Source organism: Gorilla gorilla, chromosome 12 (assembly GCF_029281585.2).
Source record: "Gorilla gorilla gorilla isolate KB3781 chromosome 12, NHGRI_mGorGor1-v2.1_pri, whole genome shotgun sequence".
Taxonomy (NCBI): domain Eukaryota; kingdom Metazoa; phylum Chordata; class Mammalia; order Primates; family Hominidae; genus Gorilla; species Gorilla gorilla.
The window spans coordinates 55,266,915-55,287,036 of NC_073236.2; the positions used below are offsets into that span (position 1 = coordinate 55,266,915).

The window sequence follows — 20,122 nt, forward strand, 5'->3', positions numbered from 1 at the left end:
TGCTTGCATTTGAGTGGCTATGGCCCAAAATAGTGAAACACCATGTTTTTGTTTTAATAAAACATTAAACATGTAATGAAAAAATGACTTTAGTAAAAGAAATTGTGTTGGCTGGTGAGTCACCCTGGCTCTGCCTGTGTCTCAGCATCCTCAACAGCCAGGATTACTTCCCCAAAAACACATGCACGTGGATCAATGGATTGCTAATGATAAGTAACTGTTTCTCCAGATATTTTAATGCCTTTTTTTTTTTTTTTAGATGGAGTCTCGCTCTGTCACCCAGGCTGGAGTGCAGTGGCACGATCTCGGCTCACTGCAAGTTTGCCTCCCAGGTTCACGCCATTCTCCTACCTCAGCCTCCCAAGTTGGGACTACAGGCACCCGCCACCACGCCTGGCTAATTTTTTGTATTTTTTAGTAGAGATGGGGTTTCAATGTGTTAGCCAGGATGGTCTCGATCTCCTGACCTCGTGATCCGCCCGCCTCGGTCTCCCAAAGTGCTGGGATTACAGGTGTGAGCCACTGTGCCAGGCCCTATTTTAATGCTTTTAAAAAATTATTTCATGCTTAACAGGACAATTTCTAGAGAACAAATATTATTTTCAAATTTTACCATTTAGAGATATAGGCATATGCCAATTTTCACATATAGAACATTTAAAGATAAGAAAAAAAAATATATTACTTAATTTCATAAAAATTGAGAATATTATAAAATAGTTTTAGTCAGAGTAAACATACCTTTATTTGAGAAATAATTGTGTGAAAATTCTTATCATCCTCAAATACTGCTGCTAAACTTGGTCCAGTTCCACAGGTTTTTCCTTCAAGTTTGTTGTTAATATAAGGGCTGGTGAAAGCATCAAAATATGAATCAGGCACGAGATTAGGAACTGATAACACAGTGTTTTGACAGTGATTAACTGCACCCAAAATACCATCCTGTTAAAGAGAAAAGCATAAACATAAATGTGAACACATATATTTATAAATATTTTTGAATTTTATGAAATGCTAAAATAAATAAGAACAACTGATTCAACCAGGCTAGGTATTGTGCTGATTCTGAGTATATGACAAATCAAAAGACATGGGCCCTACCTTCAGGACATATGTTTTCTAATTGAGAGAGACAAAAAAATTGCAACACATGGTGATGAGTTCTGTATTTGAAGTGTGAACAAAACACTAGCAGGTCATAATGGAAGGAAAGCCAAGGAAGTCTATGGGAAAATTTAAAGGGAGGGTTCAAAGTTTATATTCTTTGAGTAGTAATTTATATTCCAGAAAGCTAATCTATGGGAAAAACAGATGTGTAAACAAAGATTTATGTGCAAGGACAATCACTGCAGTATTTCTCATATTAATAACTAATTAGAGAAACACTTAAGGTTCAAAAGTAGAAGTATAGTTATATAAGTTCTGGTGCTTTTAAACAATGGAAAATTACATATCCTTACAAAATGGCGTCTCCCAAAAATCATTTAATGACATGAGAAAAAGCTTATGATATAATGTTAAGTTTGAATAAAAGAGAGTGAGCAGGATATAAAACTGGTATATAACATCTCAATGTAAACATGTATCTATATCTATCTCTGTACATAACCTCATGGTAAGTTAGGTATGTCAGCATATCAGTATGCACTAAAACAAGACTGGACAGAAGCATATAAAAATGTTAATGGGTTTTCATTTTTGGTACATAATATTATGGATTATTTTAATAATCTTTTCCTGTGTTTTTCAAAGTCTCTTCAATGAGCATGAATCAGTTTGTAATTTATAATAAATATAAAGTCTAATTAGAGAAAATGAGATAAAGAAAAGGTAGGTCTTTAAATGAGTCTCAAAAGATGAAGAGGAGCTTGTCAAGTATATCAGACAACAGTATAATCCTTGCTAAGTCATTGTGTGTGGGGCCCAAGGGGGCAGGCAGGTGAGTCATTTAGGTACTGGAGCATCAGCGCTACAGTGCAGAAATAGGATACTCTGTAGATACAGTCAGCCCCTTCATGAAAGGCCTTGTGCATGATGCCAGTGTTAGCCCATAGGCCAGCAATCCCCAAACTGTGACCGGGTACTACCCAGAGGATAAAGGGTCCCAATGTCCAAGGTAAATTTGAGAAGAAATCTTGAGTTACATGAAGTTGAATAGGAATTTTCTCAGGACTTGCTAAACAGGATTTTTTATATCTGTTAATATACAAATGTATATCACAACCCCTTTTCTCCTGGAATGCTTATCAACAACTCACAAAACATCTTGTGAAAGATGCTACTACAGGCAATGAAGAAATTTTAAGCAGGAAAGGGACATAATTAGATTTGCTTATGAGAATAATCTTGCCGTCAGTAATGTGGAAAATGGACTAGAAGGGAGAGAGGCAGGCAGATCAGAGCAGACTATTTCAGGAGGCCAGAAGAGAGATGATGAGATCCCGATGGAGAGGAGTGGCAGAGTGGGTGCAACCATGGCTCAGCACACAAGAGCTGATGATCTGATCTCAAGGAGGTAAGGGAGACTCTAGGGGAACTCCCAGATTGCTGGCTTGGGCATCTGGGCATCTAGGAGAACTCTCAGATTGCTGTCTTGGGCACCTTTCATTGAGATGGAGACAGGGAGGGAGGAGCAAGTTTTCGAAGAAATTGGTAAGTTCAATTCATATTGGTGGGACATTCAGGTGAAGATTTCCGGATGACCATGAGTGGGGCTTAAAAGAAAAGTATTGGATCTATAGATATAGACATATAGATATAGGTAGAGATATAGATAGGTAGATATATATATAAATATATGTTTACGTCTGCATCCTTGGCACAGAAAAGAGCACCCAGAAAGAACTGTAGGGTGTGAAGAGGAGGGAGCCCTTAAGGATAGCAAGAATCAAGGATCAGATAAAAAAGAGGCTCTTGGAAAGATGACTGAGAAGGAAAAAATGTTGCTACAGAAGTAGAAACCAGAGGAGGAGTCTATTTCAATTAAACCAAAGGAGGAGTCTATTTCAAGAGGCAAAAGCAGTAAACAGACTCAAATGCAATGGAGGTTTGTCTCACACAGCAAGAAATATTAGAATTCAAAAGTATATATTGAATCAAGTATTAGGAAACGATAGGTAACCTAAGCAAGAGCAAAGTAAGAGATCATGACTTAAGTATATAATTTTCCTTTAGATTAATCTCTTTGTGTATGTGTGCTTGGAATCATTGGGAATGATTAAGGCTAATGACTAAAATAATAGTGAAAAAATAGAAAATTTATGAATGATAGTCCTATTTATACTTCTATTGGCTGATTTTGGGTTATATGAAATAAAATTTTATTTTGGTATGAATAAACAAGCATGCTAATTATTCCCAGAGCTTGGCCATGTATGTTTCATGTGTAGAAGTTAAAAATACCCATGTGGGGAACAGGGTCCTGTAATAGGAAATGAGAAGGGTATCCAGTTTTTTGAGGCCTACCCCTTGGGGGTAAAGGACAGCCAGCTGCTTGTGACAGAGCCTCCTTCTGTCATCTGCAGTCTGGGACACCTGCATCCCATGTGAAGGACATGAGTCTTGTGGCCAGGAGGGGACATGAGAGCCCAGAGGCACTGGGCTAGAACTCATATGCCTTCTCATCATATAAATGCAGAAACTGAACCCCAGAAGCGGTTTTCCTAAAGTCAAATAGCTTATTAATTGTAAAGGCAAGACTAAAATCTAGAGATCCTGATTACTAGTGCTTTTGAATCAGAGTACAGCAGCTAACAACAGAAGATACAGACATTGACTGGTTTACTAACCTATGCGCCTATGCAAATGTAGTAGGCAGAATTCTAAGATGACCCCCAAAATTCCTGCCCCTGTGTACATACGCTGTTCAATCCCCTCCTCTTGAGTATGGGTGGGAATTGTGAATATGATGGGATGCCAGTCCCATGATTAGGTTACGTGATGCAGCAAAGGTGGGGGGATATTGCAGGGTCCCAACTCAGTTGTTTTCGAGTTAGTCAAAAGTGATTATCCTTGATAGATGTGACTGAATCAAGTGAAAGCCCTTAAAAGAGGGATTGAGCCCTTCCTAAGAGAGTGGTCCATCTGCCCTTGAAGAAGTGAACGGCCATATTGTAAACTGCCTAGAGAGTGGGCCACATGGCAAGGAACTACAGATGGTTTCTCGGACCTAAGTAGGGTGGTCCTTGGCTGACACCCCTCAAGGAAATGGGGATCTCAGTCCTACAGTTGCTTAGAGCTGAATTCTTCCAGCAGCCTGAGGGAGACCAAGACCTTGAAACAGACGATAATCTGAGTAGCCAGTGAAGCTCCTGACCTACAGAAACTGAGATGATTCATGGAGGATGTTTCCAACTGCTAACTTTGTGGTAACTTGTTACACCACTATGGATAACTAAGACAACAAAATTCTCTCAGATCCAGCATACCTTTAAAAAGATTTCACAAATGGTATTTACAGGCTGGGCATGGTGTTTCACACCTGTAATGCCAGCACTTTGGGAGGCAGAGGCAGGTGGATCACTTGAGCCCAGGAGTTCAAGACCTGCCTGGCCACCATGGCAAAGCCGCATCTCTACAGAAAAAAAAAAAAAAAAAAAGCCAGGCGTGGTGGCATACACCTGCAGTCCCAGCTACTCAGGAGGCTGAGGTGGGAGGATTGCTTGAGCCTCAGAGGTTGAGGCTGCAGTGAGCTAAGATCACATCATTGCATTCCAGCCTGGGTGACAGAGTGAATCCCTGTTTCAAAAAAAAAAAAAAAGAAAAGAAAGAGGAGAGAGAGAGAGAAGAAAGTAAAGAAAGGAAAAGGTATTCACAACAGAGTGATCTCTTCAGTTGTCCTTAAAGGGATCCCTATAGACACTTTTAAATTTTGTATAGAATGTTTTCCTGTACCTTACCAAGCCTCTAATCTGACTCAAGTTAAAGATAATGTGCTAAACTTTTAGATAGTTTATATATAGCTATAATGCTGTGACAAAACAATGCTTTCTCTCTTTCTCATGATCATGTTGGAGTGGTGACAACTGCAATTCTGACAACCAATTGACAGCAAAACAGCTGCTTCATTTTCCAAATAGGTGCTTGCATGTGGATAATACATGAAAAACACACACCAGAAAGTCTTCCAGAGAAGGCTCAAAGAGCAGTGACTGGACTGTCAACATTAGTTCTGTGAGAAACATGGGGATGAGAGATTCATCTTCTTCTTGCTTTTCCACCATAAGGGTCCCCTGAAATGAATATATGTACAGTGTTATAAAGACACAAGTATCAAGGTCTAAAACAAAATAAAAAAACAAGGGACATGTAAACTGAAGTTTATATAATTAGCTGAATTCATTATCTTGGCATGTGGAAAGTGTTTCAGAGAATAATAAAGAACAGAAAGAAAAAAAGGCAAATATTGAAAGACTACATAACAATGTAAACCTTCTCTCCTTGTAAAAATACTACCAACAAAATGGAAAGGCAAACAAACTGGGAAGACATATCAATAATGTATATAGAAGATAGAAAGTTGATAATATTTGAATAGAACTATAGTTGATATACTTAATAGGAATATATGCCAATAATATATTAATGAATCTTTAACATAGAAATATATTCAAATACAAATATACTTAAGTAAAAAATGGGCAACGGGCATAATCTGAGAATTCTTGAAAGCAAAATACAAATGATGAATTCACCTCCTTATTCTTCTCTTCCTTAAAATAGTTTATTCAGTAACGACATTTGCAGAGAGTTTACTGTGTGCCAGGCACAGTGCTGGGTATTTGTGTAATTTCCACACCAACCTTCTTAAATAGGTTCCATTATTGTTCCCATAGGATGAAAATGGGATTTGCAGAAGGTAGAATGTTTCATCCAGATCATACTAGCTAGTAGGCGGCAGACCAGAATTCAACCCAGATATTTCTGATTCCTAGACCCATGCCCTGATTCCTGCCCTGGGGTCATAATTAGAAGAATACAACATTTGAAAGCAGTGATATACCACCTTGTGTATTACCGACACAGATTAAAACGAATGGTAATATTTGCATGTGGGTAAATGATCATTTGATCGTTCTTTTTTTTTTTTTTTTTTTTTTTTTGAGACGGAGTTTCACTCTTGTTGCCTAGGCTGGAGTGCAATGGCGCGATCTCAGCTCACTGCAACCTCCTTCTCCTGGGTTGAAGAAATTCCCCTGCCTCAGCTTCCTGAGTAGCTGGGATTATAGGCACCCACCACCATGCCTGGCTAATTTTTGTATTTTTGGTAGAGATGGCGTTTCACCATGTTGGCCAGGCTGGTCTCGAACTCCTGACCTCAGGTGATCCACCCGCCTTGGCCTCCCAAAGTGCTGGGATTACAAACATGAGTCACCACGCCTGGCCTAAATGCTCATTCTTAAACATTGCTGTAAACTGACAAAGCTTTCTGGAGAGTATACGTCAGTGTGTACGTATCAAAAGCCTTAAAAATGTGCATATTTCTGACTCAATTCCACATCTAGGAATTTTTTTCTAAGGGGAAAAATCTGAAATGTGTGAAAAATGAATAGACAAGGACACCCTTTGCAGCATTATTTGAAATAGTGGGAATGTGATCAATAATAGAAAATTATTTACAAGAATTATACATTTCTCTGTGAGAATATCACATGGAAAAATATACATTGACATGGGAAATATTTCATAATACTGTATTGCTAAGAGGAAAAAGCAAGGGATAAAGCAGTAAGGAAAGTATAATATCTTTTTTCCCCTTTGAAGTAATTATCTTTGGGTAGCAAAGGTGCTTTTCTTTGTATATTTCTGTGTTTTCCTAATTTTGTACACTTAGCATAAATTACTTTTAGAATAGAAAAATAAATGTGACTTTTAAAATTTTGATACTATTTATAAAAAGGAGAAATTCAGAATAGGGGAGGAGAGAAAGCTATGAAAAGGAGTTCATGACTATGATTTAACTTTTGGAAGAAAGGGAAACTCAGGCTGAGGGCATCAGGTTGTGTATTGCATAATTAGCTTTCTGTGGAGTGGGAGATTTAAGCTGTGAGGGTGGGAGGTTTGATGACATGAGGTGAGCATGTAGGTATTCTGGAAAGAAGCTATTAGTACTAAGGATGGAGCTAGGGCAAAACTTACTGGGAAATTTGAATATGAGATAATATGATCTTTCTTTTAGCTATGCTGGAATGCACGAATTTGCACTACTTCATCCAAACATCTCATAGTACTCTGTGTCTTTAAGATCAACATCCTCATAAAAGGCCATCCTCTCAAAGCACAATAATTTGCTTCTTTTCACCTCTAAACTATTGTTTATCTCTTTTATTTATACCACTTTTCCTGCTTCTCTCTGCCAGTTTATGCCCACAGGGAGCATTTATGTCCCCACGAACTATAAGCTTTTGGGGACAAAGATCCTATCTATGCTTTTCATCACTATATACTCAACATCCAGCACAGGAATTGGCACACAGTAGATACTTAAGAAATATGTCAATGAACACATGAGTAAGCTTTAGCAAGTTCCTGTGACAGGAACTTTCTCTCAGTATGGTGGATTTTTACTCTATTATTAGATACTTGTTGATATGCTGATTTTCAGTCTGCCACTTCATGTGTATTGTAGGCTTTGATTATAACATGAAATACTCTATGCCAGGGGTCTCCAGCCCCCGGGCCATGGACCAGGTACCGATCCAGGCTGCACAGCAGGAGGTGAGCAGAGGGTGAGCATTACTGCCTGAGCTCTGCCTCCCCTCAGAACAGTGGCGTCATTAGATTCTCATAGGAGCCCAAACCGTACTGTGAACTGTGCATGCTCCTTATGAGACTCTATAACTAATGCCTGATGATCTGAGGTGGAACAGTTTCATCCCGAAATCATCCCCCACAGTCTGCAGAAAAACTTATCTTCCATGAAACTGGTCTCTGGTGTCCAAAATGTTGGGGGCCGCTGCTCTATGCATTTCTCTATTTTTTTTAGTGCACAGAAAATAGCATAATTCATAGAGCGTAGTTTGCACTCCTCAATAAATGCTGACCGATAAAATATTCTTAATTTTGTGTGAGTATACCTTTTTATCAGGGACTTCAGGCTTCTCTTCAGTAATCCATTTCTGAATGACATCTGCTGAAGGTGTTCGTTTTAGCTTGTCAGTGAGATGGTTCAAAAGCGAATTAACAGCATTTACCGTTAAGACGTGCATTGTGTTCTCAATTAGATAGTCGTTTAGACGAATAAAGCTTGAAAAGAAAAAAACTAATACAATTTCGGTTTTCTATATTCACTACATATTTTTGACAGTGCCTCTAAAGCAAATATTTAAAATGTAAAATATCATAATTTCTCCTTGAATTTCCATTTAATTATATTACAATATCAGAAATGTACTGTCCAGAAGAGTTGTCCTTAGATATTCTTCCTTTTAAAACACAAATATATTCAAATATGTAGCATTAATTCAGTTAGATATTCTAACTTTTCAATAGAATATTTAATGAGTAATATAGCTGTTAGGGAAAATGCATCTAGTTTATCTAGCTAAAAGGGCCATAATATTTTTTAAAAGATGCTTTAAAGGAGAAATCTATGCATACAACATCTGTAACTTGCATTCTAATAGTAAAAGTGTAAAATCTTTGCTATTGAATAAATGTTGATGGCAATTGCTAACCCAAAGGTTTGAATTTTACATTTCCTTACTTGAGTGCTTAGTTAGAATGCAGACTGAGTCAGCAAGACATTTAGAATAGTTCTTTTCTGCTCAAGTGGAGCTCTAAGGCTTCTAATACTTCTAGGTCCAGTATGGTAGCCTCAGAGACCACTTCACTGATTTCTGTTGCTACACAGACATTTTCATATATAAACTGAGATACAGTTAAGATGTATTACATAATTGCAAAAGTTGGATTAAGTCAGTGAGCACTGAATAACAATAATCAGTATTTTATAGTTCCAAAGACATGCGGTTTTAGAATGATGGGAAATCCAAATTCTGGAACAGTCAAGGTCAAGATCCAGTTGGGTAAGCAGGTGTCAGAGCTAGTGCTAATGAAGTCCCCTGGTGAGGTCCTAGGAGGGATATTTCTCTCTCTGGCTCCCAGTGGCAAATCCCATTTTAGGGATTGGGTGCACCTTTGTGATGTTATGCAGCTGCCTATAGTTCTTTTGTGACCAAAAAGATGGAGCAAGTCCTCCAGGCCCGCTTGGGGAGGTCCATAAATCTGTGTGCCTGATTTCTCCCTGCCACAGTCTGCTGTACTGCGAGTCTCCATGCCCAGGCTGGGCCAGAGGGAAACAAAGCCAGAGAGATCAAAGAGGAGCTCTTGGCCTTGGCCTCATGCTCTGTCTCTACCAGCTCACAGTCCCAGAGCTGCTTTGGTTGGTGGCAGTTTGAAAAGGGGGTCTTCTGGGCCATGCATTCAGGTTACCATGTCCCATAAATTTCTCATCACCATTCATGAACAATGTGGTGAAGGGTTCCATTTTTTTTTTCAAGTGAGACATCACTTAGGTCCTAGAAAAGATTCTACTTTTCATTTTAATTTTTTATTGTGTGTACTTAAGGTATACAACATGATGCTTTGATATACATAGTGATATGATTACTCCAGTTATGCAAATTAACATAGTCATCACTTTCTGGGGTTTAATTTTTAATGCAGCTTAAGATGGGTACTACAATTTTTCTTGAAAATGAGAATAATCTTACCATGTCAGCCTCATGCAATAATGCCTTTTGCTGGCCTGTTCTGTATATGTCATTTTCTCAGAGTCTCCATAAGTGGGCAACTCATGTGGTGTATTAATGAAACTTCCACTGCTCTGCACTTTATGATAATCTAAGAATAAAAGAAGGCACAACAACAAGTGTACTTGTGTAAAAGTTCCATCTCTTTCAATATGATTCAAAGAAAAGATAAATAAAATTCAAAAACAACAAAATATTTTGGTACACGAAGCATTTCAAACCTGCAAAACAGCCCAATTATCCAAAATAAGTTTACATCAAAGGATTTCAATTCAACAAGATTGTAGATAGTTTACCGACATTCTCATTAACAGGATTTGATCTGTATACTATGCTACCTCTTTCCTAGGAACACCTTTACCCTCCTTTTCTACCTACAATTTAGTCAACCTTTATAGTATATGCTAACTCAGTCAATCCTAAGGTCAATCCAGTCCCTTAATTTTAACAAACCTATTGTCTGTGCTAGTTGGCTGGACATATCTTTAAGCAGAGAGATGCTGAGTCCACTCTAAAGTGCTTATTAATCAAGATTCTGTATCCAGTTTAGAAATACTATATACAAACAGGAGTAATGGGAGAAACATGCAGTATTTTCTATTTCCCTCCCTTCCACAAAATACATTAAATTTATAATATCCATCAAATGTTTGGAACAATTCAAACATAGAATCATTATTTAAACTTAAGAAAAGTCAAATAAAAAAGGGCTGAAATTTTAGAAAGCCACCACTTCTGATATACTGAGGTTCTTTCCCCTTCATACCCTCAAAAGGTCCAAATGCACAGTCATCAGGAACAAATCCTGCAGCACGCAAAGCAAATCGACAAGCCCTCCTGACTACATATTTTGCCTCATTTCGAAATTCTCCTAGGCGTTCTGTCACCTAGATATTGTTGAATATGTACAGTTAGTGATACTGAAGTATCAAAAATAGGGAAAAAAGCTTTGATTCTTATAGACAAAATTTGTTACCTCTGCTAGCCGTATGACTTGTGCGGCCTTAAATTCCTGCAGGGTGTAGGTGTGACACTTTTCAATATAACAAAGTCCCATAAAACTCAAATGATAACACAATTCCTTTATTTTAAGAAGAGCTGGTCGCAAATGCTGAATGAAAATAGGAATTTATTATTTAGTAAAAATATTCTGTATTTTAAAAGTATAAAACATTCAAAAAGCAAGAATAGTTATTAAGGATAACAAACACCTCTGTGTGTTAACTTTTGCTACAACTATAAAATGCATATGTTAAAAGATCACTTCTATAACTCTTTTCTAAAAGTATTCCTTGAATTATCAGATATAATTTGTCTGAATTCCTTTTTTTTTGATTTTGAAAACACATACATGTCTTCCAGCTATTTAAGGAATAAGGCAAGTGATTTAAGGAACTGAGGGCAAGTAATAGAAAACTGGGTGTTACCTTAAGTACTTTACAATGTCGGGTCATAATGATAATGGAAAGGCCCATCTATTAATTTAAGAGGCTGGGACACAGAAGAAAGCCAAATTTAACATTAAATTGTTATTGGGTAACAAGTTGCTTTGGAAAACTGCTTCATGTTTTCTCAAAAGGTTAAACGTAAAGTTGCTAATGACCCAGCAATTCAACTCCTAGGTATGTGCCAAAGAAAAATGAAAACACATGTCTAGACAAAAACTTGTACATGCATGCTCATAGCAGCATTATTCATAATAGATAAAAAGTGGAAGCAATCCAAATATCCATCAATAGATGGACAAATAAAATAGGCATATCCAACATAATGTGCCAACTTTTAAAAATGCTATGCTACAACATAGAAGAAGAACCTTGCAAACATTAGCTGAATAAACAAAAGTCAGTCATAAAGGACCACATACAGTCCTTCTGTATCCTCGGGTTCCAGAGTCATGGATTCAACCAACTGTAGATTAAAAATTTAGTAGGGTCTACAATGCTTGTGTCCATATTAAAGATGAATAGAATTTTTGGGTCATTATTTTCTAAACAATATAGTATAACTATTTACATAGCACTTACATTGTATTAGGTATTAAAAGTAATTTAGAGATGACAAAGTATATAGGAGGATTTTTGTAGGTTATATGCAAATACTGTGCCATTTTATATATGGGACTTGAGCATCCGTGGATTTTGGTATTTGCTGGGGTGGTCCTGGAACCAGTTCCCCAAGACACTGAGAGCCAAGTGTATTGTATGATTCCATGTGTGAAATGTACAGAACAGGCCAGTCTATGGAGATAGAAAGTAGATTAGTGGTTGCCTATAGTTGGGGGAAGGGACAGGTAGGTCAGAAAGAAATAGAGAGTGACCACTAATGGGTAATGAGGTTTTCTTTGGAGTGATGCATATATTCTAAAATTGACTGTGGTAATGGTTGATCAATTCTGTGAATATACTAAAAATAATTGAATTGTGTACTTCAGATGTGTGAATTGTATGGTATGTAAATTATATATCAAAACTGTTATAAGGGAATGACATAGGCACAGGTGCCAACAAAATTGGTTATTCTTAAAAAAATCATAAAAAGAAAACAAGGACAACTCGTATGTCTCCCTTCAACTTTGTCTAGGGGAATCAGCCCTAGTTAACTAATTATAAATATAAGACTAGTGGTAAGTGTGTGGGTGATTATAGCATTTAATACATATTTAAACGACTGCAATGAGTCTGTTATTTAGGCCAATCCTTGCTTAAAAGGATGAGAGCTTTCTAGTCTGCTGGGACTAAATTTAAGAGAAGATACTATAAAGGCCGAAACACCACTGGTATGAATGATGGACACAGAATGAAAACTCTCAGCACATAAAATAAGAGAACATGCCTCGAGGACTGATAGAAGTAATTTCAAAGACAAATCAAGAATGAACTATTTTACATACCTAGCAACAAATGTATGATATATGTAGTGTTCAAGACATGGTAAAAGATGAAAGATGGTAAAATAACTTCAAATGACTGATGGATCCTTAATGAAATTTGAGTTTCATGTCAAGAAGGACTGGAATATTTTTTCACAACTCAGAATGCACAATGGAATGGATGACTTGAGATAGTCCCTCTTATATATTTGTCTTGTACTAATATTTATGTTAGCCAGAGACCTTGAATGTCTCCCTATTGTGTGACTGGCATGTTGATAACGGTCTTTCATATTATCACATGCAAAGTGAAGGAAATGACTAGTAAAAAGCAAACTTGAGATAGTGTCATAGAAATAAGACAGCTGAGGACCAGAACTCTGAGTGTGATGGTAATGATGATTGCAGTTTATTCCTAGGGGCCAAGTAGGAAACTTCTAATGCAAGTTGAAATTCAATAGATAGAAATTATAAATATGGTCACACACTTTTTCACAGTTTTGTTTTCATGATCACCCCGTTGTCCAAAGTAAATATTAAAAATTTTCCTACTGTATGAATCCATTGTAAAGGAAATATATGACATATTAGGAGGTACTGACCCATGAAAACAAGGCCCTGACTTATTTTGGACTATAAAATCTAGAGTGTCTCAAAGATGAGGGGAGGTAATAGAGGCTACCAGCCTACTCTGCTCAAAATGATATATAACTTTCCTAATCAACAACAAAGGGGATCACAAATCCAAAAACTCTGAGGTGACTTCTAATCAAAAGGGACCTGTGTAACTCTCTTCTTATACTTTTGCATTTTGCAACCCTAGTTAAAATGTAGAAACACCCCTAGATTGCTAGACTCCTAAATGACAAGACAGGATGAAAACTGGGAATTCTCTTAAGAATATAAAATATTTGATTTCAAGAACAGTCTATACCAACAGCTATAATAGATGCACACTTTCTTTTTTTGTAAGTAATTATTTTAAAATATAAATGATAAATACATACAGGATTAACAATGAACAAATTTTTTTGTAGAGATTTTTGACATCCAGTGATTTTCTTGGAGCGGACATTCTTCCTCCATACACTAAAAGCCTTCCATTTCCGGAACAGTGAAAATATGGGAATCTTAGTGAGTTCTCTGTGATATAGATATTCCTGTTCCCATCGATCAATTTCGATAAATTCAATGTCTTCATTATGAATGTGTGTTACTGCCCTTTGGCTAATAGTATAGTAGTCATTTTTATTGATGTTCTCATAACTTACAACTCTGTAAACAAATAAAAATTGGGACTAATAAATAAAGTAATCAATACAAAATGAAGCAATTGCATTGCTTTTTTATTCTACGGAGATAAAACATTTCTGGAAAGCAAATGTTATTTAAAGTTAAAAAATTCTAACCAACTACTTTCACATTAAATACATTACTCAAGAAAATGAGTTAAACAAGTTGTGCTTATTATAAAGATTTCACAACTGTGGCAATATTGGCTTGAAGATTTCAGTTACATGATTTTTACATTAAAATGAATTGACTATAAATTAATAAAATTTAATAGTTCTACATTAAAACTATCTGGAGTTAAGTTTTGATCTATTATTAACTCTTCAGAAACTATTCAATATTAATAGCATAAAAGAATTTTGCACTATTAAGTCATGACAGAATTATGAGAAAGATAAAAGGAAACATTAATTAGGTGAGATAAGAATCAAGACCAATATTATATGCCCAATTTATCACCAACAAAATATTTATTATTGATAAATTGTTTAGTTCATAATATCTCTCTTTCAAACTGTTGTCATGGACATTCTTCAACTGTATGATTAACAGAAAACTGATCAAGTAAAGAAAAGAAGCAAGAACAGAGTAAAAACAGAGAAAGGACAGGAGAAAGAAATGAAGCAATGAAAATAGGGCCGATTCTCTAAAACTGCTTAAAATAAAATTTTTCCTACAGCAAAACGATATTATCTGTAATTTTAGCTATAATGCTGAAATATTGAATGCAAGAAATATTCAGTAATAGAACGAGTGTGAAATATGATATAGCACCTTATTGAAATATATTTAGGAATTTAGGAAAATAACATTTTTCTAAAATGTTTCTCTCTGTTAGGAGAGCTTAGTAAAACAAGATAAAGGTTAAGGGCAAAAACAAAGCCTTAAATTGTTTCTATGTTAAAACTATGCAAAACTTACATGTACTAGGCAGAAATTAGGAACAGTCCAGTGAAAATCAGCTATTTTCCACGTCTTTCAGTCCTTGGCTCTACATTCTGAACCTGGAGTCCATGGTCCTTTATTTTATTTTATTACTACTACTACTACTATTATGATGATTATCTTTGAGACGGAGTCTCGCTCTGTTGCCCAGGATGGAATGCAGCCATGCAAACTTGGCTCACTGCAACCTCCACCTCCCGGGTTCAAGAGATTCTCCTGCCTCAGCCTCTGGAGTAAGTGGGATTACAGGCGCCTGCCACTATGCCTGGCTAATTTTTCTATTTTTAGTAGAGATAGGGTTTCACCATGTTGACCAGGCTGGTCTCGAACTGCTAACCTCAAGTGATCTCCCTGCCTCAGACTCCCAAAGTGTTGGGATTACAAGCGTGAGCCACCACGTCCGGGCCACAGCCCTTTAACACAGCCTTCAAGTTATTTGTGAAATCCCTGAAAATGTTGTATGGAAAATTCATGTATATATGTATGATAAGTTTTTAAGACATTGGAACAAAATTCTATGTTTTGGGTCTGTTAAAAAAAGTTAAGAACCACTGGTATAAATCATTTTTAGTTTTTAATTTCTATTTTCATTTTAATAAAACTGAGTAACAAAAATATTTTTAAAATTATGGCACACGGGACCAGAATGAAAGCAAACCCAAACCAACAGCTGTTCATGTGAGCCTGCAAGCAAGGAGATGTGGGGGGCTGATGGTGCTGTGCGAAGTGGGAGAGGAATAGTCCCTCCAACTTCAGGGCTGCCACGGAAAAGCTTCAACCTGCTCGGCTTTTACCTGATACCACTATCTGACTTTTTGTCTGTGTTCTAATTAACTCACCCCAGAAATGTCTGGAAAAATGCCAGGTATTGCACAGGGCTGGTGAGGAATATGGAATACATTTTACATGTCTTTCCTTTTCTCGTTGTCAATAGCTAAAGATATAATTAGGGTATTCTTGGGGTGATTCTCTCTAAAATGTAAAACTTCAATTTGCCACTGAAATTATAATAAACTTCAGATGTTTCATTAACATCAGGCATCAAAGCAACCTAAAAACAAGAACAAATTGCTGACCACGGCCCTGGTGCGTGTCTGGAAAACTTGCTCTGTGTGATCTATCTGCTACTGATGGCCCTTCTAGAAGATGGTAGCTGTGGTCCATGATGTTGAATTCTAACTTGGTGCTCAGTGCCACTTAGGAATTCCTTTTATTTGTATTTCTCTTCTTATCACAGAACTTTATTCTCAAGCCCCCAAGTCTTTTCCTTCTTTACACATCTCTACTGTTCATTGAACAACTGAACACACGAGAGCCCTTTCAAAGGTTGGATCATCAGCATCAAAATCATCTGGGGTGCTTATTAAGAATCTAGATTTCTGAGTCCATCGCAGAATCAGAATCTTTATGTATTCCAAGACTCAAGGATAGTGAGATGCCTGGGTGATTGCGATACACAATAATGTTTGTGAACCACCAAACTTTATTTCAAAGCAAATAACAAAAAAAATATGAAGACAAGGCAAGCTCCCTCTCATATCTTCACTTGAAGTTCAACATACCATGTTTTTTCCCTCTGATTGTTTCTCTCATGCTTTCCTCCAAATGGAGATGGAGAGGTTTCACCTCACTTTTCTCTAACTCTCCCTAGTTTTTTGGTTTCTTTTCCTCCACATCTAAAAGTGTGCAGAATGTCCCTTTAGCACATAGAAAATCTTTTCTTGACCCTGCCACCTACTTAACTAAAATCCCACACTTTTCTTCTTCTTTTAAGTTTCCTTTATAATGGTGTGTGTCAATGGCCACATCCACCTTATCCATTCCTTCTTAGAGTTCCAGAAAAACGGTTTTGTTTCCTGCTACTTTAATGGAATTATTTTTCCAAAGATCAACAGGACTTCCCTCAAGCCCAATCCAGTCGGTAGGTAGAAGGGGCCGCAGGGTGAGGAAAAGATTTGCTTAAAAGACAGTGTATGCACATTTCTCTGTAATCCTATTCTTAGACTTTCCAGTTCATTACTGAGAGGTCATCCCCCAGATCTACCCCTTGGACTGGCGTGTTTTGCTCTACATGCTCTGCCTCCAAGTGTTTATCCATTTCAGTAGTTGAACCACGACTCCTATGATGATGACTGCTCCCTCGGCATTTCTTAGCACTCAGGATCAAACTTCAGCTGCCTCCTAGAGAGTGGTTTTGGATGTTTGTTCCACTAAGGCCTTTCTTTGAGGAGATAATCAGAAAAAGTAGGCTTCCTTTAAGAAACAAAAAGAAAACTTTTTAAAAATTCAACTGCTGTGTTATAAAATTCCTACATTTCAGATAAAGAAGATGACTTTAGGATCTAGTTAACTAGAGATCCTTGGATAGTTAACTAATTAGATTGAGATGGAAGTCTCAAATAAAATTATATTTAACTATGCTGTACTGTCTCATAATTGGAAAAAATATATGTAGTGCTTTCTTGCTGTTCAATGAAGATCAAGGGGTCCCTTGTCAAATTATTTTACAGTAGAACCTGTCTGTATCCATCTTAAATGAAACTTAGACTTCAAGACTTCTATTAACTTCTAAAAGTATGTGTGTCTCATTTGAGATAACCACATGAACTGAGAGAATTTTGGGGCCCTTGTGGTAGGTCAATCATTGTCCTATTATTATTAGTCATTTCAGATATAACTCAAAGTGAACCTACTTTGGGGCTTAGAACCCCTCTGGGGTTTAAAAAAATTTTTCTCCTCCTGAAATCAATTCATTGACTTCCAAAACAATAAAACCTCAATGTGATGTTATTTCAAATAGCAGTTCCATCTGTTATACACTGCAGTGATTGAAAATGCTTCTATTCATCCTTAAACCAATCTACCAGACCAATATTGCAGAAACATAGTTTGCCTCATGTGACTGCTGTGCTCAAGAACCTTGAAGAGCCTCTTATTGCTCCTGTCATTAAATCCAAGTTATTCTCCCAGGTATTTGTGGCACTCTCTTCCTGTTTCACATTAGTTCCTTCTCTGTCAACACAAATCATCCTCTTCAATCAGGCTGATTTCTTCATCATATTCATTTTAGGCCATGCTTGAATGCATACATGTGTCTTTGTTCCCTGTTACCTCCTGCTTCTTTCAAATTTGTGATTTCTACAAGAAAGAGAGTTATTCCTTACCTGCTTTAAGGCTGAATTAGATAAGCTCTTGTGGCCCTATACAACTCTAAGTTGTCTATTTTCATTATTACATGTTTTTAAAGTATTATGATTTGGGTGTATTCATTGAATAAAGGTAAGCAAGCAAGTGCCTGGGAAGAAATAGGCCGCTTCCTGAGTTCTGCATTTATCAACCTCAATCTGTTTGATGATGGTCCTTGCCATGACTCAATATCAGACTAGATCTAACCTAACATGGGGAAGAGAAATGCTTGCTTTACTTCTGGTTTGATTAACCAAAGATGGCAAAATATCTGGTAAAGAACTCTTTTTTTACCTGGAAAATTAAACAAAAGCAAAACTAAGAGGAAACTTCCAAGTTTCATCACCAGGAGAGTGCTCTATGGTCAATGTTTCTCAATGTATGGTCCTTGGAAGAGCAGCATGAGCACAATGTGGGAATTGCACATTCTCAGGCTCCACCCTAGGCCTGTTAAATCATCTAGGGGTTTAACCATCTGTGTTTTAGCAAGTCTTTTAGGGCTTGAGAAATGCTCCTGTAGGTCCATGATGCATAACTCTGATTGACTCTTAGAATCAACTGGTAAGTTTTAAAGAAAAGCTGTTGCTCAGGCTCCACCACAGACTGATCAGATAAATCATAATTAAGTGGAAGTACAGCCTGGGTGATTCTAATGAGCAGCTAAGGCTAAGAGCTACTGTTCTAGGTTCTTCAGATTTTTGTATGAAATGAAACCATCATCCACTAAATCACCATAGCTCCAGAGCAGTGCCAGGATGTGTGTGCATGTATGTTTGTGTGTGCATGTGTTTGAAGGAAGGGTAGGGAGACAATCTGGAGTCTAGATCTAACTGTATTGGGAAACAATAGATCTAATGTAAACCAGGGAAGAGAAATGCTTGTTTTATTTCTGGTTTGATTAACCAGAAGGAGGGTTTTTGATTATTCCAAATGAAAATCCAAAGGGCCCATAGTGTTTCCACTTGCTGACTCAAATTTGACTTAATAGATTTAAATTTCTTCGTAGATTAGCCTAAGAAAACTGCCATTGTGTTAGACAACCTGGTGAGGTTTTTTTGATAATATGGCTTCAAAATGATCTGCTCGTTATTGCATAATATATATACCTCATTCTAAAGTTTTTTAAAAAATAATTATAACTTCACACATAAACCAGAATGCCTCTACTTCAGAAGGTTTCAAGCTGGCATCTGTGTTTTCTGTTCTTGGCCACTAAATAGTAATATAATTTAAAGGATAAAATAGCTTTAGTGTGAGATTTTAAAAGCTGCCTAAAAAGTACTTTTAACAAGTTTAGAAACAACCAGAGACCAAAATTAGTTGTTTAGAAGGAACATGTCCTAAGCTTAAAGTAGAACTTGATATAGTTCTAATATCCCAAGTCATGTACCTGTGTTTCAAAGATTCTAATTGGAATCCTAATCCTAACTACTGACTTAACAAAGTTTCTCAAATTTACATGATCACAGAACACATCTGTTAACCATCTATCAATGAGAATAATTTAGGTCTAATGTTCTTGGAAAGACACATTGGGAAACACTGAGGTATAGGAGACATGGTGTCCTGTTTCACGGCATTCTGTGGACCCAAAAGATGCTCAGATTTGGGGGAAGCCTCTGCCATACAATCTGAACTATCTGTTAGATTTTAATAGCTTTAAACTTGACTTTGCACAGAGAATGAAATCATAGAATTGAAAGATGGGAGCATCAGACATTATTCTGAATTTCCTACTGCAAATCACAAAACAATATCAAATAGAAAAGTCTTTAATCTATACCTCAATTTTCTTATCTTTCCACTATATATAATGCCATTCTAATAGGATGTTTATGAGGAAGAAAGAAGACTAATGTACAGAAAGCACTTGGCACAATGCCTAACACAGTTGTGTGACACAAATGCAGGAGTAGTTGTCATTATGAGGATGAGTATATTAAGTGGTGTGCATGAGGACTTGGGTTCTAAAATCCAAATAATCTGAATCTCAGCTCCATGACTCACTAGCTATGTGAACTTAATTCTGTGACTTTCATCATTTGTCAAATGGGTATATCAATCCTACCTACCT

At 36.8% G+C, this 20,122-nt stretch overlaps 1 protein-coding gene across 1 annotated transcript in view; it reads right to left on the bottom strand.

The window, feature by feature from the left end:
* The window catches only part of DNAH6 (dynein axonemal heavy chain 6), a 364,719-nt gene that overhangs the window by 265,071 nt on the left and 79,526 nt on the right, over positions 1 to 20,122 (bottom strand). Inside the window, exons 5-11 of the mRNA XM_063695744.1 lie at positions 13,632 to 13,899; positions 10,729 to 10,863; positions 10,519 to 10,639; positions 9,714 to 9,843; positions 8,076 to 8,244; positions 5,115 to 5,231; positions 742 to 942 (exon numbers count right to left, since the gene is read on the bottom strand). Coding sequence (XP_063551814.1) covers positions 742 to 942; positions 5,115 to 5,231; positions 8,076 to 8,244; positions 9,714 to 9,843; positions 10,519 to 10,639; positions 10,729 to 10,863; positions 13,632 to 13,899 — 1,141 coding nt within the window. The remainder of the gene's footprint in view (positions 1 to 741; positions 943 to 5,114; positions 5,232 to 8,075; positions 8,245 to 9,713; positions 9,844 to 10,518; positions 10,640 to 10,728; positions 10,864 to 13,631; positions 13,900 to 20,122) is intronic.